General features: G+C 42.4%; 1 protein-coding gene across 7 annotated transcripts in view; it reads left to right on the plus strand.

Moving 5' to 3' along the window:
* Positions 1-14312, plus strand: part of RASGRP3 (RAS guanyl releasing protein 3) — a 94411-nt gene that overhangs the window by 55993 nt on the left and 24106 nt on the right. For 4 of the 7 annotated variants that reach the window (XM_084793801.1, XM_084793800.1, XM_084793798.1 and 1 more), the window contains 8 exons: positions 807-1005; positions 2433-2535; positions 4670-4732; positions 5118-5249; positions 6548-6725; positions 8015-8188; positions 8581-8697; positions 9820-10095. In XM_084793801.1, coding sequence (XP_084649927.1) covers positions 936-1005; positions 2433-2535; positions 4670-4732; positions 5118-5249; positions 6548-6725; positions 8015-8188; positions 8581-8697; positions 9820-10095 — 1113 coding nt within the window. In that variant the 5' untranslated portion in view covers positions 807-935. The remainder of the gene's footprint in view (positions 1-806; positions 1006-2432; positions 2536-4669; positions 4733-5117; positions 5250-6547; positions 6726-8014; positions 8189-8580; positions 8698-9819; positions 10096-14312) is intronic. The other 3 variants (XM_084793803.1, XM_084793802.1, XM_084793804.1) reach the window with 2 other exon arrangements.

Here is a 14312-nt window from a genome sequence, read left to right on the forward strand (position 1 = left end):
CCCCATGTGCTCATGTGTTTGAATGTTTGAATATGTCCCCAGTTGGTGGAACTGTTGGGAATGATTGGGAGGTGCGACATTGTTAGAGGGGGGTGTGTCATTGGGAGTGGACTTTGAGCTTTTGAAAGGTCACACCACTCCCAGTTGCCTCTCCTTCCGCCTGTGACTGTGGCTCAGGATGTAATCTCAGCTACTGCTCCAGCAGCATGCCTGCCTGATGCTATGTGCCTCACCGTGACGTCATAGACTCTAGCCCCAATGAATGTTTCTTTTATACATTGCTTTGGTCATGCTGTGTCTCACAACAATAAAAGAGTAACTAAGACAACTCATCACAGTAATAATGCTGCTATTATCAAGCTTAGGAAAAGTTTAGAATGTTTGTTTATGATCGTGGAACATTTACCTATCAATGAGGATGATGCTGATAACTACACTTGTATTAAAAAGCGTGTGTCCCTAAAGATATCTGCAATGACACTAAACTAAGTAAAGTGAGTGGCTTCTCGAATGCCTTCTCATGTAAGAATATGAAGAAAGTGTGAGCTATTATGTTAAAAACTGTTCAGCTGCAGAAGGGGATGACATTTAAGATGGGACACCTCTGTGCTCAAGTCACAGTGGATGCCAAGGGTTGCTCCAGCCAGGCATTTTATTCTCATGGCAAGTGAGATCATCTGTCAACTTGATTGTTACTTTTCTTGTAGAAAATATAGTCAATGGCATCCGAGGTGGGGGCAGGGAAGATAGGAAAGCGGTCCCTTCATGCGTCTAAAATCTAGTCTTTTCTTCTTGTTTTTTTTTAGAGTTCTCTTGAAGTATAATTAGGAACAGAGGGTATCAGAGGGTGAGAGCACCGTTGGCTCTTACAGATATGGAGATAATCTGTCCGCTGCTGGAAATGTCTCCGGATTTTTGACAACGGCTAAACCACCATGGGGTCCAGCGGCCTCGGGAAAGCAGCGACGCTGGATGAACTGCTGAGGACATGCATTGAGATGTTTGGTGCGAACTTTTACTTTTCAGTCCCTTCATGCTTCTCAGTGCTGCCACTTGCTTTAGTGCATAAGCAGGCTCTTTATGGGTGGGTTTCAGTGCCTGCGCCTTGGTGTGGAGGGCAGACCCTCTCTGTCTCTCCAGTCTCAGTGGCCTCTGCATTTCTTTCTCTCCACTGTGCGCAACTCATACTCCAGATAAACTATCTACTTATTTCTAGAACATTCCTCATGTCATTTTCTACTTCCATATTTTTCTTGTGTCATTGGAGTCATCAGTTGTCACTCTAGATATTAACAATCCCTAATAACCTATCAGAAATGGTGCTGACTTCTACCATCCCACTGTCCAGTGCATGTTCTCATGCATGTGGTGCATGCTACAGTGACTCACGTGTGTCTGTGTGTGTGTGTGTGTGTGTGTGTGTGTGTGTGTGTGTGTGCGCGCGCGCACACGCGCGCATTGCATAACATACTATAGTCTTCATTTGTATACATCTTGTGTCTTACCACAGCGATGAGTCTTTGGTTTTGCTGTTTGTACAGCTATTTTATGACCGAGCTTTGGAGTCACACAAGAGACTTTTGTTTACTCAATTTAGCAATTTGATGCATTTAATTGATTAAAAACTAGAAGTGGGTCAGAGTGGGAGTACTGGATAAAATACAGAATGAAAAAATAAATAAAAAATAAAATAAAATACAGAATGACTGCGGCCAGCAAAGTGGCTCAACTAAAAGCCCCACCCGGCCTGACGCTCTGAGTGTGATCCCCAGAGCGCGTGTGGTAGAAGGAGAGAGAGAACCAGCTGTTTGGAAAGCTGTCCTCTGACCTCCACACATACGTCACCCCATCCCAATAAGTAAATAAATAGAAAAACAGAAAAACAAGTAGATAAATAAATAAATAAATGTAAAATGATCACCTAATTTGACCTTCAGATAGTCATAATTACTTGTGTGCCTCAAATATGCCAAGGCCATAGTTATTTTGACAATTTAATCGTTATTTACTTTCCATTTAAATTGACCCAGATGTCCTGAATTTATATTTGCTAAATTGATCAGTTGTAAAGCAGAAGAATGGTGATGCCCATCTACTTCTTCCGCCAGAAAATACTAGCTGAAGTAGGAAGTTAAAAAAAAAAAAGGAAATTGGGCTTGGGACTAGAGAGACGGCTCAGCAGTTAGGAGTGCATGCTGCCCTTAAAGGGGGCAGAGTTCTGCTCCTGGAAACATGTCTGATCTCGCACAACTTCCTGTTACTCCCACTAATGCCTCTGACTTCGTATGCACTTACCGACTCCTGTACACACAATTAAAAATAAATCTTATGAAATCTGATGGAGCTTATGAGAGACATTGTTGACACGTGTTTACTAAAGGAAGGAAGGTGTGACCCTGCCTTCTCTTCACTCCTTATTTTATTTTCCACAGATGACAATGGAGAATTGAACGACACTTACTTGCCAAGAATAGTGCTGCTGATGCACCGATGGTATTTACCTTCCACCGAACTGGCAGAAAAACTCCTCTGCATATATCTTTTCAACTGTTGTGTAATGTTTTCAGGCATTCATCAAGTTCTGTATTTAGATAGTCTACCTAAAGCCAGGACACTGAGATAAACAGGCAGTCTTAGTCAGCTATCCAGCTGCTTTGGGGCTCTACAGATGTTAGAAGAAGCACCTGGGTGACGGACAAAATAGCTGAGTAGTGACTGGGTGTCTTGGATGTTCTTAAAGATATCAATAAGGTATGAAATGGAATTATGGGCTGGGGGATTCCTAACTTATCCTTAATATTTTGACTGATAGTGTAAGGAATGAACATTCAATACTGACTCAAGACCTAATATTTTCCTTCTGTGATGACAACAAAGCCTAGCTTAGTTTTCACATTTCCCCTTGCTGGTAAGACACAGTGAATATTCTGGAACAGTGATTCTCAACCTTCCTAATGCTGCAATCCTTTAGTGCAGTTCCTCATGTTGCAGTGACGCCCCCGAACAATAAAATTATTTTGTTGCTATTTCATAACAGTAATTTTGCTACTGTTATGAATCATAACATAAATATCAGATATGTAGGATATCTGATATGTGATTCCCCAAAGGGGTCTCAATCCATAGATTGAGAACCACTGTTCTGGAAGGTTTTTGTTTTGTTTTGTTTCCCCTGTCATTTTTCACTTGATGCTAATTTTTTGGTTTTATTGACAAACAACCCAAAAACCTGTACAAGGCTAAAAATAAAACCCTATTTTGAAAACCATATTTTGTAGTAAGAACAGCTGTTTAGTACTGATTTTGTGTAAAATATGGTCCTGAAAATGATGAAAAGGCACATAGATGATAACACAAGAAACCTCACAGTATGGGGTTTAATTCCTAAGATCTGTGCTTCAGTGTTCTTCCATCTCTGCCTTACATTACCCAGGAGGCCCTGTGAGAGTGAGGCAGAATTCCCGCAGGAAAAGAGGAGCTTGGGGACTTAGAAAGTCTGTGCAGACGTTATTGGCTGCCAAGGCTGCCTGGGCCATGCGGGGGATCCAGCCTGTCCACTTCACATTTCCTCCTTTCATCCCCCCACAACCTCAAGGGATAAGGGGATGCTAGAGAAGGAAGGGAGATGGTCACCCTGAGGGCGGAGCCTTGGGAGCGAGCGAGGTCTTGATGCCCACTGTTCTCAGTATTGATGAAGGAAAGGATGGAGTTGATCACACGATGCATGCATTGCCCAAAGAGTTCATCCGCAGACAGCACTCTTTTCCTTAATGTGCTTGCCAATGCATGAAACAAAGAGGGGCGTTCAGGCACGTTAAGGCATAGTGTAGGAAAATCCAGATGGTATGGAAGTTAAAGACTGACATTCCCCCCCCCCTTGATTTCTTTACCCACTCCATACCCACTGTGCCTGGCTACAGTGGGAATATTTGTTAAAATAGAAACAGTAATAGACTTAAGAACAAATAACACAGCCTTAATATTGACATGTCTGAACATGACATTTCCAACTAGCAATGAGATTAGAGTACTTGTTACATAAAATACCAGCCGTAAATACAAAACCCTGTTCAGCTAAAATGGTGCTTCTAAGTAGTATCAACTTTGAATCATGTATACTTTGCAGTGTGCTTGTGAGCACAGTTTGGGGTTGTTGGTTGGCAAGTACTCAGGAATGTGCAACTAACTTGTACTTCTCCACAGGGCCAAAAACATATCCCCGAGCATTAGCAGCTCAGGTTTGACTGCTCCATGTTGACATGCCCACATCCCTCTTCCGTGCCCATTTGACTATCTCCAGGTTCAATTCCCATCATCCACAATTCTGAAAGCCTAAACCTTTCGTATCTTGGGTGTTAACAAATCTCAAGGTAGCTGTACTTCCAGAAGAAGAGGTCCACAAGGATGGCATGCAAGTCTAAAAATACACTATTTTAAATGGGCTCGCATTTAACTATAGCATCATGTTAGTTCAAGAGTAGGGTTTTCTCCTTGTCTTGTTAGCTCCCCAAAGGTTTCAGAGTTTGAAGCTTTTTGCATTTCAAGGTTTTGGATTTAGACGTGCTCAGCCTGTAACTCAAGCTGCCTGGTATTCGTGTAAATTGTTGGAACAGTGCAGGCTAGGCATGGGCAAAAGGAAGATGTAAGAATGTCTCTTTAACCAGCCAACGTATCGGAACGCCAGGGGACAGAGCTGTGATGAGTTCCGACTGAAGATCTGTTATTTCATGAGGTAAACACACTTACAGATTTCACTTCTCATAGCCTTGGGTTTTGGAATTGTCAATGAGTCTTGTTTTGTTCTAAGCAGCCTGCACTCTATTGCTCTTCTCTGTTCCTGGTGGGCAGGATACAATTTACCTTAGGGACTGGTGGGGGCTCCCCTCAGCTGTGCTCTGTAGGAAGTCAGGAAGAAGTTGAGGTTTGCAGGATCGTGGTCCTTGATGGAAGGGGCATACAGCAAGGATGGAAAGACCTAAGATAGGATTGTTGGAGCTGTGACTTGAAAGCTTGGAGCTACAGTACTGGGATCTTTTTTTTTTTTTAGCTTATAAAATGGTACACTGGTCTCCAAATGAAATCTTCCAGCTGCTGAAAGTCCTTTATATACATTTCAGGTACTGGATTCTGAAATTTCCCGCAGAGTTTAATTTGGATCTTGGTTTGATCCGTATGACTGAGGAGTTCCGGGACGTCGCTAGTCAACTAGGTTATGAGAAGCACGTCAGCCTCATGGACATATCCAGTGTGTAAGGCCAGCAAGTCCTTTGATCTTCATGGGTTTCATTGCTACAGGAAGGGCTGGTAATGGCCTTGCTTGCCTGGAATCTATATTGTTCTAGAAGGAAGTTCCTTCTTTGAAGACAGCCTGGCAACAGTGGACACAGCTGCCTCTCTCTCCATACAATCTATCTCTCCAAGCTGCAGTTTGCTTATGAAATGGGATGGCACCTTTATGGGATTATTCTGCTTTTGAAAAGTCCACAGGAGAGCACATGAAAACATTTGGCACATAATGGATGCTGAGCACTTAGTTCCTGACCTGAATTTAGTCAGGGTCTCCCAGGAGCCCATCAGCAAACAGTCTTGGGTCCCGACTAAGCCTGTTGAATTGGAATCTATACCTTAATAAGATCCCCATGTGATTTCTATTCTCATTCAAGTCCGAGGATCTCTGTACCCCAGTACTGCAGAGGCTCCCCTGAGCCTATGCAAATGCTGACCATAGTTGTGTCCTGGCTGGCTATCTCATTAGGGACTTAAAACTAATTAGACTCATTTGTAATACACACAAGCTAATTTTGCTCAGGGAAAGCTTTCTCATGACCCTAGGTATGGTTGTCTATATTACAACTGGATATTCTAGCCTACACTGGCCAGAAAATCATTATGTAGACTTGGCAGTCCTTTAACTTGTGATGACTTTCCCATTTTGGCTTTCCAAGTGCTAGGATTACAGGTCTACATCAAATATACACATTCTGTGTCTTAAGCATTCTTTTTACCTGGAATGCCTCTTCAAGACTAATTGATAATAAATGACCCAGGATTCATCAGGGGTGCTTCTTTACAATGCCTGTCATTCAGAGTTATTCCTAATAAATCAGTGTCTCTGGAAGTGAGATCCAGGCCTTTGTCATCATAATGAGTTTTTCAGATAATCCATATGACACTCAAGTGTGATAACCACCACCATGGCTGTTTCCAGGTGCCCCGAATCACCATATTTATGCCAATAAACTTCTGCATTTATAGGCTTATCCCTGATCTCTTCTTTATATCTTATATCTTGCTTGGTCACAAGGAATACCAAGTAAGAGATTCACGATGGATCAGGGCAAACCTACTCTGCCTAGAAAAAAACAACTCCCAAGTCTGTGTTCTATTGGCAAAGGGTGGGTGGTTTTCTCTTCAAATATGGAGGCCAGGGTGTGTATTTCACACAAGCTCCTGGCAGGAGACCAAGAGTTACAGTCAGTGGGTTAATATCTTCCACTGGGTGGAATGCGTTTTCAACACGCTGACCAGACTTGCCCTTCTTTCACAGTCCTTCCTATGACTGGATGAGGAGAGTCACACAGAGGAAAAAAGTATCGAAAAAGGGGAAGGCCTGTCTCTTATTTGACCATCTGGAGCCCATTGAATTGGCTGAGCACCTCACTTTTCTGGAGCATAAATCTTTTAGAAGGATCTCAGTAAGGAACTCGCCGGGTATTCTTCCAAGGGTAACACGCACCGTGCCAACTTTCCCAAGAGCTGTGTGTTCGTGCTCCCAAGTGTTGGCAGCCTCTGCCGCTGGGCTCTGTTGGAAATGTGCCCTCGATTCACAGGAACAATCTCTTTTAACCAAATATAAATATTATCCTGTCTTTAGTTTATGGCTCAGGGGCTATATTTCTGTCACTATATTCAATGTCTCCTTTCATAGAATTAAAGCATGATTTTTCTAAATATTCAGCAGAGACTTAAACCATTCATGGTTTGTTTAGTTCGAGCGACCTCCTCCAAGGGAATAGTTTTGCTGGGACTTTTATTTATGGCGGTAGGGATTGGGAGTGAGTTAACTTATTTTGGTATCGATACAAATGCCTAACTATGAAAATAGGTTGAAAATTAAGAGTTGTAGGCTTTGTGAAGATCTCAGCATTAGACTTTCCTTTCTGCACATCTGTTGGTCCCTCATTCCTTTTCTATATTCTTTTGTCCTCCCATTCTCCTTCCTTCCTCACCCACAGTCTCGTCAAGGCACCTCTTTGTTGCTATCCGCTTCCTTACTGTGGTTCCAAAAGCTGGTTACTTCGCTATTTCCTGTGAGCTCAGGTGAAGTCACGAGTCATTCCCTTCCCAAGGAGCCTGATGTGAATCATACCATGGCTGGCAAACAAGAGGATTTTGACTAGAAACATGGGTTTCGTTCTTCTCTCTCTCTCTCTCTCTCTCTCTCTCTCTCTCTCTCTCTCTCTCTCTCTCTCTCTCTCTCTCTCCCCCCCCCAACCTTACTTTATCTTTTCCTATCTCCCCTTTGTTTTCTTGAAATACTAGAAACCTATTCTTATTTGAGAATATGATATTCCATCCATTTTCTGTTTTTTAGTGTTGTGTGCCGTTGTATCCTAAATGTGCTTGTTCTTTGGTGCCACTGGTAGAACTGAAAATGGAAAACCTTAGCTCTGTCCGGGAGATACTGGTCATGTCTGCCTCAATATTCCCAGGACAATGGCCTAGGTGGAGCTTAGGGTTGAGAAGTCTGGAATTCTCTGAATTTCCCCTCTTCTTTCCTGTCTTGTAAGGCACTGTGGTTTGTGTGTTTGTGAGAGTATGTTTTGAAATGTAGTAAAATAGCCCATTAAAGGGGCATAGGTTGAACTTGAAAGAATCCTTTATAAATGAATAATGGGAAACAAATCACCATGTTGCTATGAAAGGCTAGCTCATGCCTTTTATTCAACTGTCTAACGTCTGGTTCTCTGAATGCTCTACTACAGTTCAGAATCTCTCATTCTTTCTTTGCCAGTTCACAGATTATCAGAGCTATGTCATCCACGGCTGCCTGGAGAATAACCCAACACTGGAGAGATCTATTGCTTTATTTAATGGAATCTCTAAGTGGGTCCAGTTGATGGTTCTTAGCAAACCAAGTCCTCAGCAAAGAGCAGAAGTCATCACAAAGTTCATCAATGTAGCACAGGTTTGCCTCGTCATAATCAGACTTGGGTTTGGGAATTCTGTATATTCATTAATTTTGTTGAAGGAAGTCATTGAGAACATTGGCACTAACAATAAGAAAGAGAGCACTAGACAGTTACACCATTAATAAATATCCAACAAACAAGCCATGTTCCTCTTACATAACAAGATTGCTTTTAAACAACAATGCTTAGAAGTATTTAAGTATATTTATGTGAAATGGATGGTATTTTTTTTTTAGAGAATTCAATTTTCATTTCATTGTAAAGTGATGCATTTTCTCCCTAGATTCTTGTCATTAAAAATCATGCTTATATTCACCTGTAATCTAGGAAAATTCAGAACAATTTTTTTAAATCTTTACTAAGTACTGGTGTCAACATTTTTTTCCAGAAACTCCTTCAACTAAAGAATTTTAACACCTTAATGGCAGTGGTTGGCGGCCTTAGTCACAGTTCTATTTCCCGACTCAAAGAGACCCACTCTCAGCTCTCTTCAGAAGTTACAAAGGTACCGTGGAATTTGTCTGAATTCTGAGTTAACATTGCAGATTGTTGAGATACACTCTGATGTGTTTTTCTCTTAAATTGATGCAAAGTTACACACAGGGAACAAAATAAGAAGGGAATAGCCCCACTGACTGAGTCCTCCCATAAAACCAGATTGCTGCTGGTGGTAAGTGTTACAATAAGAATGTTCTGGCCAGGCTGGTGAGACAACTCAGTAGGTGAGGATGCGTACCACCAATGCTGGTGACCTGGGTTTGATCCTGGAACCCACATGGTGGAAGGAAAGAACATATTCCCAACAATTATCTTCTGATCTGCTTACATATGCTGAGCCATGTACATCCCCTCCCCAGTAAATAAATAATGCAAAACGGAAAAGTACTAACCAAAGATGAATATATTGTAAATGTCATCAAACATTTGCTTTGTACTTGCTATGTGACTGGCACTCTGGTAAATGTGGAAGACACTGGATGAGTAAGCTAAGTGTCCGGTGCTTCTGCAGTGAATTCACTGGTGTGTGGTACTCACAGCACTGTGGCACATGGGAGATGCAAAGGAAAGGCAAAAGGGAGGTCTTATATAGAAATCTTCAGCCTCATAACTGAATTGCCACAAACAAAAGCATGTGCCTTTAAAAGCCAGTTCAGAAATCGTTATTCTCTACAACATTTAGTTGCAGACTAAGTTGAATAACCTTCTTACTTACTGAGCAGAAAGGAACATCTCCCTTATATTAACACTTGGCTATCATAGGAGGAGGGTATGTTCTGTTTTGTCTTAAAGAAGGTGAAGATGGAGACCATTTAAATTGTTTAAATACTAAAGCAATCTATTGATTGATTACTCTGGCATGTGTGATGCCATTTAGTAGCACACAGGTAAGCAGAGACACAAGTCATGTCTGTGCTGCTGTGAGCGGGAGCATGTTGTCCAAGTGAGAGCCAGGCCCAGTTCACTTTCTCATTGTCTTCCTGTTGGTTGATAGTTTTCTGTATCAACCTTCACTCAGCCGATATCCCTCCACTCAGCTGAGATATTCCAAGCCACATATTCCAGAATCTGGGAGTGGACAGGGGAGAAAGTTGTTGTTTGCAAATTCTACTTTTCCGTCTCTTCCCAGAACTGGAACGAAATGACCGAGTTGGTCTCCTCCAACGGCAATTATTGCAATTACCGCAAGGCCTTTGCTGACTGTGATGGCTTCAAAATCCCCATCCTTGGCGTGCACTTGAAAGACTTGATAGCGGTCCATGTCATTTTCCCAGACTGGATGGAAGAGAACAAAGTGAACATTGTGAAAATGCACCAGCTTTCCGTTACCCTGAGTGAACTGGTCTCCCTGCAGAACGCCTCTCACCACTTGGAACCGAACATGGATTTGATCAACCTACTCACAGTGAGTCCCAGGCCCAGTGTGTGCTGAACAGCACATCTGTCCTACTCACAGTGAGTCCCAGGCCCAGTGTGTGCTGAACAGCACTTCTGTCCCTAATTTCCAGTGCCATAGAAAGAGTCATTGTGACAATTCACTTTGGGGGAAACAGGACATGATAATAAGGAGTTTAGTTTCAAAGGATGAGGAAAACGGAAACTTACGACCCATAGGGAGCACACTGTAAGACTATAGCATGGTGGACACGCATTTTCCTTCTTTTGAAGGAACCTAGTCTCTGCCCACATAAGCCCCTCCTATGGTCTTTACTCCTTAGGAGCTGCTTTAGCCCTTTGCTCTCTTTCATCACACTTGGACAGCTTTCAGCCCTTTCCTTATGTCCTTTGCTTTTCTTGTGAATGAGAACTCAAAGTCTCCATCTTTATTCTTAATTTAAAGCTTTGTTTTGCAATTTTTTATTATATTTATTTTTTACATATACATTTAAATTATTACACATAAATAAGATAATTTGAAACATTTTATTTTGTGTTATATGTATGTGGTATAGGGAGAGGGAAAGAGAGAGTGTGGAAAAGAGAGAGGGAGGGGAGGAGAGAGGGAGAGAGAGAGAGCTTCAAGAAGTTGTTTTTCGTTTTTCCACCTGTTTATAGATTCAAGGCTGGAACTCAGGTTGCCAAGTGTGTGCAACCTTTGCCTGCTGAGCCTTCTTGCTGATACCTTCTAGCCTTCTGCTTTTGTTTAGTTCAGTTTGGGTTTGTTTTCAGTTTTTTTTTCCTTGTTTGATTTACACTGGATCTTTCAGTTTAGCACAGGCTAGTCTTGAACATGTGGTCCCCCCAGCCTTAGTCTCTCAAGTGCTAGGATTCTAGCTATAGGCCATCATGTGCCGCTTTGTAAAGATTTTTGTCCTTCTCAAGCATTCTTTGTCCCCCCTCTTTCCACATAGTGATGAGTCTGTCTCGTGTCACCCTTGGACTTTCCATTTTCCTTCACCACAGAAGGCATTGCTCGGCATTACAGTAACTTCTCTCTGTGTGCTTTAATTACCATGCCCAGCACCTGGCCCAGTTAAGACCACAGAAGAGAAGGCAAAGGCTGTGTTTAGAAGTTATGAGTGTCAAACAAGAGCTGTTCACCCACCACCTCTCTAAGTACTGATTTATCTTGGCACTGGCGGCAGACTGTTTAGATGGTCTTCAGGTCTAGAGTTTTTAGACACAAGAGTGGATAGAAGACATTTTTTTTTGTGAGGAGGAAGCAAGATAAACAAATTCTCCTGCCCTTGCTTAAACAAGTGAAGGTATAACTTCCCTGTTCGGCTTCCTAACCATGGAGCCTCTGAGACCTGGCTGCCATGATGAGCTGATGTGTTCTTTCTATGGCCATGGAAAATGAAAGCAATGAGTCCCCTTAAGTTGTGACAGCTGACATCTCATAGGACTGCTGCGCTGGAACAGGCTCTGGTTCCCAGCCTTCAGATAAACTGTCCCCAGAGCAGGTCATTGCTATCAAAGGACGTACGTGCCCCTGAGTAGAGTGATAGCATGAGCTGAACTCATAGTATGAAGTTGAGGCGGCTAACACATAGGTCTCTTGGATTTGTGTGATTAAACAATAAATAAAAAGATATTCTCCATTGGGGAACCATCTCACAGTAATTCAAGCACCTGCATTGGTTAATGATTTGCCATGTAAATAAGTTTCCATGAATCAGTGCCCAGAGTTGTAGCCACAAGCAGACACAAACCACAGGACAGACAGGTGATGTCGGAGGAGAAGTGCCAGGGTGAGCCCTCAGTTTCAAGTGTCTGCATCCAGGCTGCGTTCTTAGCCATGAGTATAACTTCGTAAGGCCAGTGAGGCTGGTGCCTACATTTCGGCAGCGTCTCAAACACCTAAAAGGCAATGATAAAGTAGGGAAATTAAGTTTGAGTTTTAAGTGGACCCAGCAAGGAAAAGCTCTCTCCATGGAAGGATGCTTGCCCTGCATGCACAAGGTCTTAGTTCAATCCCCAAACAGAGAAACAAATAAAAACAAGAAACAAACCCTGAAAGCAACATCATCAAAAAAGTGTTCTGGGAAAGTCTGAAAATTTTTAATGAAAGTTCAATGGTACAAACGGAAACCTGAATTTGCAAAGAAACAATTCCTTTTGGCTAGGAAAAACGAAAGAGAAAAAATGACGGCGGAGTGTGCCCACCTCTTTTTTTTTTAGGAACACAGAGGAAGCAGGTAGACGCTTCTTAGCGCCATCCTTAAGCGCAGTGCTGCGCATCCCAGAGTGCTGGCATGGATCCTCCGTGGAAAGTCTTGATCTGAGCCTTGCCCCTGTGCTAATCAGTCCTGATTCTGCCTTTTTCATAATGCTTCTGTGCTCATTTATGAGGTATCAATTTCTATGATTCTAGAAATACAGACTGGCAAAGCCAGGAAGGTAAGGAAGCATTTCTGTGGTATGGCCATGGCCCACGGACTCCCCTGCATAAGACAGGCCTGCAGAGGAGTCATGACTCCTAAGCCACTTTCTACTTACAATCAACTATCTTCTTCTCTTCCCACAATCGAGGAGACTGTCCGTTAGGGACAAAGTCACATGCATTGTTTTCTGACCTCTGGGGAGGTACCATCCTCAACCTGAGCCCTGAGGAAGCTTATGTGCTCACTAGAGTCTAGCGTCCACTGTATGAAGCACGTATGTGTTTGGATCAGGACCACACCACTGCAGCTGTCTGAGGTATGAGAGAGCGTCCATAAGCACAGCATTTAAGGGATGACTTCAGTGATCTCCAAGTCAAAATTTTACCCGAAATGACTGTGTTCTTTAGTGACCAATATGCGTTTTGGAACATTGAAAAACAGAAAGTGAGAACTCACACTAATGAACAATTATTAAACACCTATGCTGTGCCTCAGGCTGCCTACAAGGGCTGGGACTTTCCATGATCACCGATTCACACGGCCCTTTCCCATCTATCTCCCTGGTCAGTTCTCACATGGGCCCTGTAATGAATCCTAGGGAAATAAAAACAGAAAATATCACATCACCTCTGTCCCTCCTTTCTCAAAAAATGAAGGAACTGAGATTTACAAATGTCCCCAAAGCCTAAAAATGGCAAACTTCTGGATACAAGGTTGGGAAACTCTCTCCCTGGGGTGAAGTATTAGTCAGCTTCTGTCACTATAACAAATTCCTGGTATAAATCAATTTATTGGAAGAAAGGGCTTATTTTGGCTCAGCCTGTTACCATTTGGCCTGGTTGCACGGGTCCTGTGGTAAGGCTGTTTATCAGCGGGGCACCACATGGCAAAGCAAGATCACTCATTTCATGGCGGGGAAGTGGAAAGAGAGGAACGCACAGCTGAGGTCCCACAGTTCCCTTGGAGGCATGCTCTCGTGATTTAAAGACCTTTCACTGGGCCTCACCTCTTAATGTCCCACCCCTCACAGTAATGCCAAGCCACTGAATAAGCTTTTAACATATGGGCCTTTGGGGGGATTTTAAGATGTAAATTAACATTGGTTGATTGGCCTTGGGTGGACATTTGCTCTCTACCATGGGCATATATTACTAACATATAATTTATTTTAGGTCACTAAAAATTAAACAAAAAATTTCTCCAACTCTTTCTATGACTTATTTAGAGAATAAAATTTGTGAGGCAAAGACCATGTCACTTTCCCCATTGTGTCTTTTGTCCCTTTGAACAGCATGAGTAAGCGAAGAGGAGAGGAACATAGCATCTGACTGCTGGGATTTACATAGTCCTCCCTTTCACAAGAGATCTGGAAAAGGCATCTCCCCTTCAGATCCCAGTTCATATAATGGGGAGTTCTCAAAGCTGATGCCTCTGTTTCATGACATATGAAACAGACAAGTTCTTTTCATGGTATTTTTAGCTCCATCAGTTACTTTTACCATTTTGAGCACATGCAAATAGCTGGAAAGCCCCTATGTTTTTACAGACTTTTTTTTTTAAAAGAAAATAAAGAGAGAGAAGAAAAAGAAAGAAAAAGGAGAAGGAGGAGGAAGAAAAAAAAAGAAAGAAGACGCCTTGCTAAATTAATGAGTGTAAATAGCTTGGTGATCAAGTGTGTTTTATTTTATAATAAGCAAATCTTAATATGAAGGCTAACCCTAGAGTCATCTGTGCTGACAGGATTGGAGGGTAAATGCAGTAAACAATGGATCAGACTATTGCCCACATCCATCGGAGG

The sequence above is a fragment of the Acomys minous genome, assembly GCF_964271855.1.
Source record: "Acomys minous genome assembly, chromosome: 8".
NCBI classification, from domain to species: Eukaryota; Metazoa; Chordata; class Mammalia; order Rodentia; family Muridae; genus Acomys; species Acomys minous.